At 43.3% G+C, this 15,532-nt stretch overlaps 1 protein-coding gene across 1 annotated transcript in view; it reads left to right on the plus strand.

Annotated features, from left to right (window-relative positions):
* The window catches only part of LOC146812438 (somatomedin-B and thrombospondin type-1 domain-containing protein-like), an 88,173-nt gene extending 75,599 nt beyond the window's left edge, over positions 1-12,574 (plus strand). Inside the window, exons 4-5 of the mRNA XM_085619437.1 lie at positions 2,848-3,024; positions 11,088-12,574. Coding sequence (XP_085475563.1) covers positions 2,848-3,024; positions 11,088-11,205 — 295 coding nt within the window. The 3' untranslated portion in view covers positions 11,206-12,574. The remainder of the gene's footprint in view (positions 1-2,847; positions 3,025-11,087) is intronic.
* Positions 12,575-15,532: the final 2,958 nt, after the last annotated feature.

Here is a 15,532-nt window from a genome sequence, read left to right on the forward strand (position 1 = left end):
TACCGGAATGGTAGAGGATGCTCTGAGGACATTGTCGCGTTCCGGTGGGGACCAGTATTGGAACCATGAGGTGCTGTGAGTCCAATTTCTGGTGCATAGGCATTTTTATGTTTCAGAGTCAGTTTTAAAACAGCAGGGCTGCTGCAGGTCAGGATTGTTCCAGTGTTGAAACAGCATCCGTGGAGGTTCATTGCTGGATCTTTACATTTCTTAGGCTGGAATAGCAGAGATGCTGCAGATGAAAATTGTTGTGTGCAGAACAGCCACCGATTTTTTCCAGTTACAGAACAAACAGAGGGTCTTGGATGATCGAGGTGTATTGGTAGATCTGTAATAGAAAAGGAGGAAATGCTGCAGTGTATGTTTGAGATGCACGAGATGCATTGGAAGATTTGTATGGATAAATCAATAATGAAATAGCAGGGCAGGCATGAATATATCATTGGCACTGGCGTAACGATACTTGAGGGGGCCTCCCTGCAAGGTATGTGCAGGGGCCCCCTCCGGGCTCAATCAGGAGCTCTCTGGCCAGAGTGCTCTGCTGAGGGGGCCCCTTGGAGCTTGCCCCCCCTCCCCGCACCGCGGGTGCTGCGGGGGGCCTGTGTTACGCCGTGATCATTAGAGTTGATTTTCTCTCCCATTACTGTATAGCAGTGTGTGCTACAGGTTAGAATTGAGAGACAGTGAAAAATGTACATTTTGATTCAAGGATTGGAACTGCAGTATATGTAGCTGTTTTTGCACAACTACTAAAATTGCAAGATGTGGTGAATTTCAGGGTTCATGTGGATTGGCAAGACTGGAAAGTGTGTGGCAACAAAATAGAAATAATAGTAATAATAATCGTTTATTTGCTTGATTAATAAAAACCATTGCAAAACATATAAAGCAAAACAAGAGAAATATGGATTAATGGCGCCCCCTTTAGAATATCAGCATTGGGGAAAACTGAAAACCAGCAGACGATAGTCTGCGTATTGAAGACAGGAAACACAGACACCCTGACTGTAACACAACTCCTTCCAATTGCTCACATTCACAGCGGTTAGTGGATGCTTGCAAACCTCAACGCCCTCATCAGTGCTCCTGGGTTCTGGGAGTCAGGGCAGACAAAATGGTGATTTTGTTTGCAAAGCATGTGGGATTTCACAGAAATTGAACGTATTTCAAATTGCGCACAATTTTGTTAAAGTAATATTAATTTTGCCAGAACGTACAATGAAGAAAGTGTAATAGGTAGAGATTTATGCAAAAATATAAATGCACAGTATGAAAGAAAACAAAATAAGGGCTCATTAATACACAGATTGGGCATAACTACATTAGTTTATAGGAAAAAACCAAGGAAGCAGAACTCAGACTTGTATACTGTGTGTAAGTTTCTCACTCATGATGGATGTCTATGAGGAAGGCAGTAGACATCATCAGTGGCTATTAACTCCTTATCTTGAGGCTCATTTTGTGAGTCAGTCTTATTTTAGCCACCAGCAGTACTCTGCATGTTCGGGCTTTTTGGGGATAAAGAGAACCTAAAAATCTATGGGCCTGATTACAACTTTGGCGGTGTGGCGCTGGCCCCCCCCCCCCTGCTGCCTCACCTCCAAAGCTGTGGTCGGGCCGCCCGCCAGATTAGGAGTTTCCTCCTGTCTGGTGGCCTTTGTTTTTGACGTTCCCAGTGCGACGCCCTGAAAAAGGACTGTAAAGTCTATGCCATGCAGGACGAAGTGTGCTTGCACACAGGATGTTAGGCACATGTTGTGCCCCCCTGTGTGCATTCACAGGGCGTGAGGCACTAGTGGGCCCTGTAGGGTCCCCTCCGTTTCCTCTCTGCCACTGTTTTCAAGGCGGAGGACACATGTAATATGCTTGGCGGGATCGTGGCAGGCCCACCAAGCATTTTACAGCCTCTACACCGCCGCAACCCCACCAGTGTACAACGGTTCCCTAACGGCTGTGGTGGGCGGTAGTGGTCTGACGGTCCGAATCATAATAGGCCGGTCGGGAGACCGCTGCGCCACCACGAGTCTGGTAGTCCGTGGACAGCTAGACTGGTAATAGAGACCTTAGTGTGCAAAGTGTTCTTGGCTACAAATCCAGCCCTGACTAAAGATGATCTAGAAATTGGACTGGGTGATATCTTTGTGACACTGGATGAGAGTAAGCTTTTTGTCTCAGTAAGTCTCTTATATTGAGGCCTAGATAAAGAAGAGACAACCAGGGAGGATCATGGGTAAGGTGCATTGGATAATGCCTACAGAATGGAGAGTGGTGTAGCATGGTAGAGGTGCATGGAAGAAAGACGATGGAGGTGCAAGTGAGACAGCAATGTCAACAGGAGATGTGCAAGTGAAGGGCAGACAGGTTCCAAAGAGAGGTCAGTGTACATGGGATAGGAAACAGGAGCAGGGGAGATAGGTCGTGGGTGGATAAACGTTGGGAAAGGTAATGCTCAAAGATCAATACTACCATCAAACAATTACGGTCCCTTACCCATGCACAGTGCAAAATGCACTCAGAGGGACCTGATTTATGCAGAGGGCTCCACAAAATCTTGTGGCTGCTTTGCAATTGAGATCTGCGCAACATAGTCACTTATATGACATACATAGGATACTGGTTCGAGGAGAAAATACCTCTTGGCGAGAAATGTCCTACTCAAATGAATTTCCCGGATATCATATGAAATTTGAAGTGACGTGACACAGTTTGTGAAAGTTGTAGACTAGAATAAAATCCCTGTATGCTTTAGATTTTGTTGACCCTTGTTTCAAAATCCAAACTTATTATTCAGGATGCAAAATTGTTTATATAGCCAATATGTATAAAATTTCACATATTTTGCTGTAGGTATTGTATAGAATTCCAGCTACAGTCATTGACCAAAGCCTGCCTGCATGCAAACAGTCCCTACACTCAATGGATGCAGCACCTCAGTAAAGGATACACGGTATGTGTTGAGTGCCAACCTCCTGCCCTCAACCCAAGAAGCCAGCGATGTTATGGAGATGGGAGAGGAGCAAAAAAGTAAGTTTTAAAGTTGATTTTTTTTTTTTTACATAGTAGTAAACAGCGGTTAACAATTTCAAATTTGGATTTGGAAATTTAGATCTACAAATATAGAAATTATCTTCAGAAATGTTTCAACTGGTATCAGCTTGTTGAAAGATTGCGGAAATTGTAGCGCTTTGTGGTCTAGGGCACAGGAGTGCCCAAGTCTCTGCTCTTTGAGTGCCAGAGTAGTTATTCCTTTGTACTGCCACGCTCTGTTTCCTACAGTGTCAGAATCAAAGCTACAGAGTATTCCTTGCATACATTTCCAGCAGTCTCTATCCCAACTGTTTACCTCAGTGGCATCTCTGGGTAATAGGGATGTCTTTGGCGTTCTTGTAAACAGGCGGGGATGGGAGCCTATAGAAATATCCCCCTTGTTCGGCACATAGGAGAGAACCGGTAGACCTCCTTAGCTTCCTTTAACCAAAGTCGGCGTTACCTCCAAATCTCTACACCAAGCAGTGCTCAATTTGTGCCAGTGGTTTCTGGTGCTCGGCACCGGCACTTTAGTGTCTGCACGTATGACAGCCTAACACATGGTGGCGCTGTTTGTCTAATTTTTTGAAGAGCACAATCACAGTTGCTTAATAATGAAATATACATTAAAATGACTAATATCTGCCAACCAAAGCTATAAGAATAACGGCAGGTATTAGTCGTCGATAATGTATATTAAAAGTTTGAGTTGTTACACTTGTAGGAGTGTGATGGTTAGTAGTTATGTTGGTCTGTCATTGGCAATGCTGGCATGGTAATGGGTGGCGCAAGCTGCAGTGGCCTCAGTATAAAGGCCCTGGCAATTACTATTTTGCAAATTAAGTACTGACACTAAGTATGGGGAACAAATGGTAAGTGGGTGTGGAGATGCATTGAAAGGCAAGAACAGAGGTGTAGCTTTCACTGCGGATGAGGACATTAGAGGGGCGTTTCACTCCTTCTTTCAGGAAATCTATAGGGAAGATGGGGACTCCGACCATTTGAGGATTCAATCTTGGTTAAGCAATGTTAACCTCCCTGAGTTAACTCCGGAACAACAAGCTGCCTTAGACCTCCCGATCACTCAAGAGGAGGTCCAATGTGAAGTAATGAGATCAAAAAAGGGTAAGGCAGCAGGCCCCGATGGTCTCCCCTCTGAGTTATATAGAGCTCTTGTTAAGGAGGTCGTTCCGATCTTGACAATTTTATTTAATCAAGTCCTTTTAGATGGCTCGATTCCACCACCTTCCTGGAATAAAGCAACTATATCCCTAATATTAAAACCAGGGAAGCCCCCCACGAGTTGTGAATCTTATAGGCCAATTTCTATATTAAATGCGGACTATAAAATCTTTGCCTCTATTTTGGTCAAAAGGCTTGGTAGTGTGGTTGGAGGCCTCTAACACATGGTGGCGCTGTTTGTCTAATTGCTTTATACCAGGGCGTCATCTTTCAGAATTGACCCATGATCTGATTGGGGCTATAGACCTAGCCTCAACGTGCTCTCTTGCACTTGCTGTTTTGACTCTCGACGCTGCTAAGGCCTTCGACAGGGTCAACTGGGTGTTCCTGCCGGAGGTCCTGGCCAAGTTCAAGGTTGGAGAGAGGTTCAGGCGGTCTGTTGCCCTTTTGTACAGCAATCCCTCGGCCAATTTACTTATAAATGGCTTTCTGGCTGAATCTTTTGAGATCTCTAGAGGTACACGTCAGGGGTGTCCCCTTTCCCCCCTATTGTTTGATTTGTATATTGAACCTTTTGCCCAGCTTCTGAGAGATGACAGTAGAATATCGCCTTTCAGATATGGGGAATGGGACAATAAAGTGGCTTTGTACGCTGACGACGTGCTTATATTTACATCAGACTTGAACACTGCCTACCCCGTAGCTATGGAGCTGGCATCGGAATTCGGTGCAATTTCAGGGTATAAGATCAATACCTCTAAAACAGAAATTATGGCTTGGAATATGCAGATCCACCAACAGCTCCCTTCACTGAAGACCAATATGAGATATTTAGGAATTTATATTCTCCAGGAGATTGAAAAGATACCCACTTATAACTTAATGCTAATATCTAGTGAAACTCGTACATTAATGAAATCCTGGGCCCTGTTACCGCTCTCAATACTTGGGCGAGTTAATCTCATCAAGATGTCCATTATGCCCAGATTTACTTTTCTTTTCGGTGCTATCCCTCTATATTTTGATACGAGAGCATTGTGTAAACTTCAGAGCGAATTAAACACCTTTGTCTGGGCCTCTCGACAGTCTAGGATAGCTTGGAAAAAAATTAGAAGACGAAGAGAAAAGGGTGGTTTAGCGGCTCCCGACATACAGCTATACGCTTGGGCCTTTCAACTTTCCTACTCTCGTATGTTGTTAAAAACCCCTATTAGTGAGGGTGTTGGGGCCATGTTTTTGGCCATGTTGAGAGGTTCTGGTATCTCTGAGCAAGGTTTCTTATATAAATATGGCAATGCAAAATTCTTTAAAAAGGTTAGGTTGAAGGTGTTACAGGGGCTGGCTAAATCATGGGCTAGCCTTCGAGCTTCACTAAAACTGGGATACTTTTCAGGGTACGCCCCTATCTGGAACTCTCCTGGGACTCCGGAGTGTTTGTCAGATAGCTTGTCAACTCCTCTTAGGGTGGCAGGAATTGAGAGGTGGGGAGACCTTTTTGTGGAAGGTACTTTAGTTTCCTGGGAGGCCCTTAGAGATATAGTTGGTTCTTCCCTCTCCAGATTTAAATATCTCCAACTAACCAGCTGGGCTAACGCTGTCCAACCTTCCCGTAATAAACATCTAATGGGTGGTACAAATCATTTTGAACATCTGGTCATACATAAACGTCCGGCAAAGAAAGAGGTGGCGGTTTGGTACCGCTCCATTATGGAAGAGCAGGACGGCGAATTCCTACTACCCATCTCTCTTTGGGAGAGCAGTATCCCACAGCAAGACCTTCAGTCACTTTGGTTAAAATCTTGCAAAACGCTATATGATACGGTAAAACCAGCCTGGCTTCGTAGAAATCACCTTTTTACAATGCACAGAGCTTACTACTCACCACAAAGGTTAACAAAATGTTCAAGCGGGCCACCAGTATGCTGTGCGAAGTGTGGGGCAGTAGGAGCTTCGGATATTCACATGTTCTTGAACTGTCCCGCCCTTTCCAGTTTTTGGGAAGGGGTGAGTGATACACTTACTAGAGCCTTGGGGACACACATTATTGTCTGGTGTTTGGCTTGGCAAACAATCTAGAAGGGCCAGCTGAGAAACTCCTATTTTTTGCTATCTTGCTTGCTTGGAGAGAGATTTGCATCAAATGGAAAGACTCGTCACCACCTACTCACCAAGAATGGCTGTCCTCTTTATTAAAAACATCGAAACTAGACTTTTCTAGGGCAGGAAACAAGAAAAAGCGGGAGTTTTGGAATATGTTGAAATGGAGCTAGGGTTTTTTTTTTGTTTTTTGTTCCCCTAGTCCAATGATTATACAACCCTCTCTCTCTTGCCTATCCTACACCCCTCTCTAGGATTTGATTGAGACGCTCTCGCAGCCTAAGCTGAGCGATGGGTACCCCTGGTGGGCATCGTCCTTAACCTGTTGAATGAGATAGCACCGGCAGTCTTGGCCCAAATTGGGTATAATAGCAGCTGTTCCAGTGTTCTGAGACGGTTGTTTCTTCTCAATAATCATCAGTCTGGACAAGCCCATCTGGGTTGTAAATGAGGACAAAAAAAAAAAAATGGAAAAAAAGAAAAAGAACAGAGGTGTAGCTTTCTGTTGCAATGGCACTGGGCCCCAGAGGAGAGGGAAAACAAATCTACCCTGCATTGATTGAAGTCATTTCAGAGTGGCATTTCAGAATTTTCATCTATGCAAATGCCGGACTTTTGGACGAGGGCGGTGGTGAGGGCGTAAGTGAGTGAAACAACCAGGGCACAGGCAGGCGGCAGAGCAGTGGCCCAGCCACATTAGTGGAACTGTTAGAGGCTGTATCAATTCCACAATGGGACACATGTCTTCTCACTTGAGCTGAGCTGTTCTTTAATAGGCCTGGGCGGTACATGAAGAGTTTTACTCCCAGAGGTACAAAAAAACTCCATGAGGTTCCACGGAATTCTGTCAACGGGCTGAAATAGGCAAGTTGTGCTGCTTGTGCTGTGACTTAGCACGGGGAGCACGTTCCGTGCTGAAAAATCAGCCCAAACGGCACCATGCAGCATCAGAGGGTGCAACTTCTCTGACTGATTTTGCTGCTACTCGAGTAGATTTGCTATTCAAGTGGCAGCTTTCTGACCGCACACGGTTGGGACTGCCTGCAGTGGAGAAATCTTGCTGGGTGCCCTCGTAGCAACTGAAAATTGTGCTAAGGAATGCCAAATCTCATTCACGCTTGCCAACTTACAGTTTTTGAGCCCTGCATGAAAAAAAAATCCGACCACCCGGCTTTCGGCAGAATTTGACTGAACTCCGTGTTACAAGCTTAATGAGGAGTGGCCAAAATTCCACCGATTCCGCCGGCAGAGCAGAATATATCTACCAGCCCTATTCTTTAATTAGAGGCAGGACCGGATTGGGGATCCAAAAGCAGCCCTGGCAAAGATGGTCAAATCATCTCCACTCCCTTTATTTCCTCGCTCTATCGCTCTTCTTTCATCCATTAATTCTCTCTTTCCTTCTCTCCTGTCTCTCTTCTCCCTCTCTAATCTCTCAATCCCTCTCCCATCCCTCTCTAACCATCTTCATCTTTCTGTCTCTTTAACTCCCTCTGCCTGCTGCTAATAATCTCGAAGATCTATGGAACGTTACAGAGGCGCTGAACTCTCGAAACTGGCCTGCAATCGACCCGATTCACAAAGGTAAACTGAGACAAAAGTCTAATTTTACGACTTTCGGTATTCGCAAAGGGCATTTACGAGTAGTAAAGTTAGACTTTTGACGTAGTTTAACTTAAGTTTTAGTCTTCTTCTGTCTCAGTTTACCTTTGTGAATCAGGCCCAATGTCTCCAGCTCACTGGGAAAAACGTTCGGTGAAATAAAAGGTTTGTCCGGCCCTTATTGCAGCAACAGTCATCCAATTACAGAACAGTTCAGCTTAAACCGGAAAAGTGCATATGAACAAAAAGTGAGACCCTGGAACATGACCCTGCACCATGCAAGAAAGCAGATTGATGGCAATGAAAGATTTTATTTTGAAGGAAAGTTAAACAGCTTACAAAAGCACTCTAAAATACAGAAACATTAATTGTGTGTACTTAAAATAATGTAAGATTTGGAAAATAAGAAATTTGCTTGGGACCACATCTTTGCTCTTGCCTACTTTGTGAAATGACCGAAATTTGGCTTTCTCCTGTGAGAGCATTTCCAGAGGAAGAGAGACCAAGGGCACTCACAATTAACATACAGGGTTACAGGATGCATGTTTACTGAAAGAATATTATTTGCTTTAACCCCTTCAGTGCCCATGACGAGCTGGACTCGTCATGGGCTGCGGTGGCGCTGTGCCCATGACGAGTCCAGCTCGTCATGACCTCCGCCCGCTAATACAAAGCGCGGCACTGGGCGGGGAAAGGGGCGGGCATGCAAGGGGTTAAACATTTCCTAACAGATGAGGTGGGGACAGCAGCAGTAAATTAACTATAAAGAGTCTGGATGCACAGAAGCACTGCTTGTGAGGGAAGTGACAGCAGCAGATAGCCCATGTTCCCAAATAGAGCCAGTTTAAGTTTGAGGTTGTTGGACCCCAGAAACAGAACACAGACTGCAATTCCCCCCGTTCTGCCTAACCTCTGACAGTGGTTTTGCTCCGGGACAGTAGTGGTGGGGCGGGCGGGGGGAGGATAAAAAAAGAAAAGAAAACATTACTTACCTGCTGGCAGGCCACTGCCTCTCCTTTGTCCTCTTCTCTTCCTGGCAGCATGGAAGCACACAGGCTCCCAGACTCCTCCAGCCAATCACAACGCTGCTGTCTCCAGCATGACAGCAGGGTCGTGATTGGTCTGAGTGGCCTGGTTTGGTGCTCAGACAGGGAGTGGGAGCCTGTGCATGCCTTCCACCCAGGCTGTGCAATCCTTGCCCATTACTTTTTGGCCGGCCCAAGATGGCTGGCCAACCTGTCATGCGCACTTAAGTGCACCAACCACTCCTCCTCCTGCTGGCTGTGATGACAGTCAAGCCCCGCCCCAAAACTGGCTTCAACATGGAAAAATAAAATGATAATAACATTCTGTTATTATCATTTTATTTTTCCTTTTTTGCACTGCTGAAAAGCAATGGGCCGGCGCTCCTCCGCCTTACCTGGGAGCCGCCACTGGCCTCCGACCGGAGTCCTCAGCGTATTCCGCACTTTGAGACTCAAGAGCCTTTTGTTTCTTCAAATAATGATGAGGTGTGAGCAGATCAGTAATGTTCCCTTACAACCAGCAACTTGGGGTGGGGGTATTTTGTGACCAGATCAACCTGCTTGTGTAAAAGGATGCTGGGACTGTAGGGTGATGCTAGGGCTGTGGAGAAATATGAGTCTGAAGGGGTGAGTTGTGAACAGTGTTTGGCTGGTGGGGTTGTGGAGAGAAAGCAGGGCAGGGAAAAGATACAGTGAGGGGACGCGCTGGGACTGTGGGTAGGGGTTGTGGCTGTGAGGAGATCCTCTGTTATGTTGAGAAGATGGTGCTGTGGTGAGATACTGGAGGAGCGCATTAAAATTAGGGGCTGTGGAGTGGTAGAATAGTGAAGATGTATCTGGGCTGTAGAGAGAAGTGGCAGTAAAGAGAGTCAGAGGCTGCTGTCAAGAAGTGGGAGTGAAAATATACACGGGGTGTGCAGAGATGTGACATTCAAGAGATGAAGGGGCTGTGAAGAGATTTGACAGCCAAAAGATTCAGGGGCTGTGGAGTGATGTGCTAGTGAAGAGATGCAGGGGCTGCGGGGAGATGTGACAGTCAAGAGACACAGGGGCTGTGGAGAGATGTGCTAGTGAAGAGATGCAGGGGCTTTGGAGAGATGTGACTTTCAAGAGATGCAGGGGCTGTGGATAGATGTGACATTCAAGAGATGCAGGGGCTGTAGAGAAATGTGACACTCAAGAGATACAGGGGCTGTGGCGAGATGTGACAGTTAAGAGATGGAGGGGCTGTGGAGGGATGTGCTAGTGAAGCGATGCAGGGGCTGTGGAGAGATGTGACAGTCAAAAGATACAGGGGCTGTCGAGGGATGTGCTAGTGAAGAGATGCAGGGGCTGTGGAGAGATGTCATATTCAAGAGATGTAGGGGTTATGGAGAGATGTGATATTCAGAGATGTAGGGGCTGTGCGGAGAAGTGACATTCAGAGATGCAGGGTCTGTGGAGTGATGTGACATTAAAAAGATGAAGGGGCTGTGGAGAGATGTGACATTGAAGAGATGCAGGGGCTGTGGAGTAATGCGCCAGTCAAGAGATACAGGGGCTGTGATGAGATGTGACATTGAAGAGATGCAGGGGCTTCGGAGAGATGTTCTTAGAGGTTTGCTATACGCATGAGGTTTGCACATTCCAATTTCCAGGTCAGCATGCGGTTTATACCGAGTTAAGCATTGGAATCATTACTTGCTGCAGCTTGTAAAGTAAATAAAGAGGCACAAAAGGGTTTTCTTCTCAGACAAACCATAACGTTTTTGTTTCGGTCAATGATTGGCTATGGAATCATAAATATGAAAATATAATGTCATCTACTGCCGTGACTGTGTGATGCCACCTGCTGCTGTGAATGTATGACGTCATTGCTGATTTCTTCACTGTTGCGCTCATATGCATAAGTATTTTATCTGACAACTCACATGCATATGGCACAGATAAAATTGTTCAGCGATGTACATTTCTAATTCTGAGGGACAACTTCAAGGTCCGGAGTTGTGAAAGTAATCAGAAATATTGTGCTTACCTATCCTGTTTTCACGATACACTTCCTAGAAAGCCTAATGCAGCTGGCATGTTCATCTGTGCTCCCATTCGGCCTACCCACTGCCCTGCTTGACAGGTGAGATGATCCGTGCATTCATAATCCTCTGTACTTTGTGTTAGGAACCAGATGCTTCACTTTCAAGCGGTGGGGAATCCTCGGTGCAAAGGCGCGTGGAGGCGCGTGCGCCAGCTGGACACCTGCTCGTGCCCTTCGGTCCACAGTTTCCTCTTCATCTAATGCCGACAGCATCACCAGGACCATCTGTGGCAGTCTAACTCCACCATCAGATCTCTTCTTTATCTCAAGTGTTTGTAGCGTGCTACCAAGTCACCCTTAATAATTATTTGCTTGTTAGTCATCTGTTGTGTTTAGAAATAAAATTATTATAAGAATTGTGTTTTCTCCTAAAACAGTTGAATGTTGCGTAATTGTTGTGAATGGTAAATATGGATGCCATTGCTCGATAGAGGACTGAGAAATCATCACGCTTCAGATAAGCTATTAGAGTGTTTGTGAGCTCGCCAGTGCTTAATTTGTGCCGGTGGTTACAGGTGCTGGGTACCAGCACTCTTTTTTCAGAATTGGGATTGATTTTTCTTCAAGAGTCTTTGACTCCAAGCAAGCACGAAAATGGCATGAAGAGAGAAAGAAGACTGACGGAAAAGATGGCGCAACTTTGACAAAGGTAGAAATCGGGTTGAAAAAGAGCCCATAGGAAGTAGATAGACAAGAAGTGGAAGAAAGGAGGCTTGAGTTAGGATCAAAACTTTGCTACAACTTTAGGGGCCTTCACTTTTTTCAGCAAATGAAGCACTGCAACTATCCATACAGGGCCACACTCTTTCCCTTTCCCTTGCTAAAACCCTGTGCTCATCTCATGTAAAAAGTCCACCCTTGCTTCCAAATATGTAATTCAGCATGCACCTTGGACCTCATTTTGCTATGGTTTTTCATCACTTGAAAATGGGGGTGCATTTATTTCTGGCTACTATACTTCTTTTAGCTATCGTCTTATTTGTGCCCAGAATGCGGAATTTTTCAAAATTTTGTGTAAAACACCTTACTTTATTAATTGCTTCTTTTATATCCAGGACTTAAATCTTTAGTCACGTTCCCAATAAAATCTGGCTGCAATGTGGATCTGTTACTGCACTGCAATTTAGTTAATAACACTGGTATTCTGGTGATTGGTTTCCATCTGAGCACATTTTTTTACTTGTTACACATATAGGGCCATCCAATAAAGCCAGGCTTAACGGGGTAACAATAAAGAAAGAAATGGTAGTAGCTACAAATAAAATCAATACTGGTAGACGAGTGGTAGGTCTTTTAATTGAAATGTGTAATTTAGATATAGCACGTGCCATACGGACGTTCATCCAAAAAGTTAAAAAAATCCATGAAGGTGAATGGAATCGAAATCTTTCTCATAGATATTTATATGATACATGGTATTTTAAATAGAAAGGTGGAATGATTAATGAATTTTATATGTATGAATTTTATGCTAGATTTTATTAAGATATGTTTTATTTGAAACTGTATTTATGGAGATTTTAGGTATTTAAGGTCTAATTGGTCCAATTAAACTTTTGTTTGAACTGAACTGAAATACTGGTAGTTTGTCATGGAATGGAATGTAACATGAGAACTGAAGCAAATACCGCACTTCTGTGAGTAGAGCCAGGTTTTCAGGGCTCTCCTAAAGGACAGAAGTTGACTGAAAGATCACAGGTGTACAGGTAATGAATTGCAAAGTTTGGCTGTCATTACTGGGCATGTCCACGAAGTCTGGTGCAACCAGAGCTATGGACCACTGGAAGGTTGACGATGGAAAATCTCAACCAGCCAGTAGATAGATATTTAATAGACATCTGTTGAAACTAAAGAAGAACGAACCGGTGATGGAGCAAAATACCAAGAAAAGTGACTTAAATGTGGCTCGTGTGGAGACCGTTCTCAGTAGTCGGTGCTTTCGAAGCTGAGGAGCTACTGGCCACTGGAGTGCAAGCCTTGCTGTCGCCTTCAGACTATACTGCAGATCATTCAACAGGCCTGAGGCAGAAACCCTACATAGGTAATTGCAATAATCAAGACGATTGGAATTGTAGCCTGCACCAGAAGAGGTATATTGATGATACTAATGTGAGGTATGAATTAACGCAAATACAGAATATGTAAGTCTGTAAACTGAAAGAAAAAAGTAGCAGACGTAACAGAAATGACCTTTTTTTTATACTTATTATGGTTGTTGTTTCTCAGTTTTAGGATTTGCCTGCACAACGCTTGTGCTATGCTTGTGAAATCTGTTATTTAAAATATAAACTTAAAAGGGGCTTACATCCCACCCCCTCTCTTTCCTGGCTTTCCATTGGTTCCTGTGCATGCCACCTTCTTTTCATCCATTTCTATTGGCTGTAGCATATATTCCAGCATTTACCAATTTTTGTTATTCCTCTTCTTCTCTTGTCAGTTTCCCGTAGTCAAAATACTGTTAACATCCGCTCTGGTGGAACAACTTTTTCACAAAGCTTTGCCTCATTTTGCTTTTTTGACTTGCAGCAGATTTATATAGTGCAATTTATCACCCAGAGAGAGATTAAGAGATTTGCCAAGGATCACAGGATGTTGCACTGCCGAGATTCTAACTGGGATCCCAAGCTCTTGAGTCAGCCGATCTAACCACTGCACCATATCCTCTTCACTCCCGTGATACATGTCAGGGAGCTCTTAGCTTCGTCCCGGACTGTGATTGATAAAAACAGGTTACTATTCATCACATAGGCAAAAACGATGCATTACCAATGCTTGTTGAAAGATGTTGCAATTACAATGAAAGAGTGAATAAAATGGAGTAAAATCCCAAAATGTTGATGTTGCGTACAGAAAGAGAAAAATACTTATTATATGAAACAATATAGAGTGAAGCTACATCCAGCTCACTGCTGGTGCTTACGAATGACCGGTTTACTGAATACTGAGGTGCCCTGCCTTAATTCCACCTTAAGCCTCTTTCTTCCACCACCCTACACTTCCTCTCTCTTTAATTCAATCTTGCAGGTTTTTTTTCATCAGTGCTTTCTCCCGTTGTCATTTTTTTTCCTGTCGGACTTCCTCCTTCTTTCTCCATTTTCTGCATATCTGGTGTTCAGGTTCAAGGCCTGATGTTGGAAAATAAGTCCTTATCCTATAAACGATGAAAGGTGTCCACCACGTGCAGAAATTACAATTCTTTGCATAAAAAGAAATGCTATGCGGTCGTTGATCGTTTTGGCAGTTTACTAATTTTGCAGTGCCTTCTTCAGGACCTACGAATGGATTAAGCAACATAGTAGAAAAGCAAGAAAGAAGAATAATTGAATCATTGTCTTTAGTTTATAAACATTTAAAGGCAAACACAGTGTATAGTTTATATAAGACTTGCAATTCAAGTCAATTCAGCAGCCACTTTTTTTAGGTTGTCGATGCTGCTATATAATTTGCGTGATGAATAGGACATTTTTACAGGATCTTACAGTTATCTGGAATTAGAACAAAGTGGTGTAGATCACTCCCTATGTTATTTTTGCACATACTTGGCAAAAGCGATGCAGTAACAAACCTATGCTCATGAGGTTTCTGTTGCGTGAGTCGCACTGTTGACAGAATTTTAATTCATGAATTTGGTTGCAATTTTTTGTCATTAGTAGAAAAAGAAATAGAGAAGAAACAAAGAATCAAACCAACAAAGAAAGAAAGAAAGAACGAACAAAAAAAAGAGGCAGAATCATGTAATAGGATTATGGGGTGTTGAACCCAATTAACAATAAGCCTTTTATGTGTACAGTATCCTTTCATGTTTTGTTTTAACATTTAAGAACTATATGTGTATTACAAATATTGACATAATCATACTTTCTTAGTAGACACCACCATATAGGGGCATTCATTCTAATTTTTGATTCTAATAAGTATTTATTTTAGTTTGATATTCTTCCGTCTCAATTATGTTTGTGAATTTGTGGTAAAAATCAACTAAATTGTTTGTAACAATTTCGCCATTGTTCCATAATTTCTCCGTTCCAAAAAAGAAAATAATCACAAGTAAGGAAACTCATCTCATATATCTAATAAAAAAACGGAGTAAAAATTATAATCAATTGTATGTGATCTATTTGTCTGATATGTCTAAACTTGTGGACACGGGGGAAACCGTTTAGGTTTTGTTTGTGATGTGCATGAACACAATTACAAAGGATAATAGAAATACGTGTGCTCTGTTGTGAAAATAAGAAGCCACATTTTATTATAAAGTAATTAATATGTAACCTCATGCCCTTTACCTAGCATGGAAGCTGATTACGACTTTCAAGATTTCAAATTGTTTTCCAGAAGTATACTAGGTAACTTGCGATTGTCATGGAAAACGTTTGTGAAACACATTTCTGTATGAGAAATTTATTCATGGGAATGTTTGCTCAGACAGAAAATCTGCAGACGAAGTGCAGATACACTTGGTCACTTCTTTTATTTTTTCTATACTTTACATTTTACTCAGTGAAAAACGTGTGCTCCTGGAAAGAGA

Source organism: Triturus cristatus, chromosome 7, assembly GCF_964204655.1.
Source record: "Triturus cristatus chromosome 7, aTriCri1.1, whole genome shotgun sequence".
NCBI lineage: Eukaryota > Metazoa > Chordata > Amphibia > Caudata > Salamandridae > Triturus > Triturus cristatus.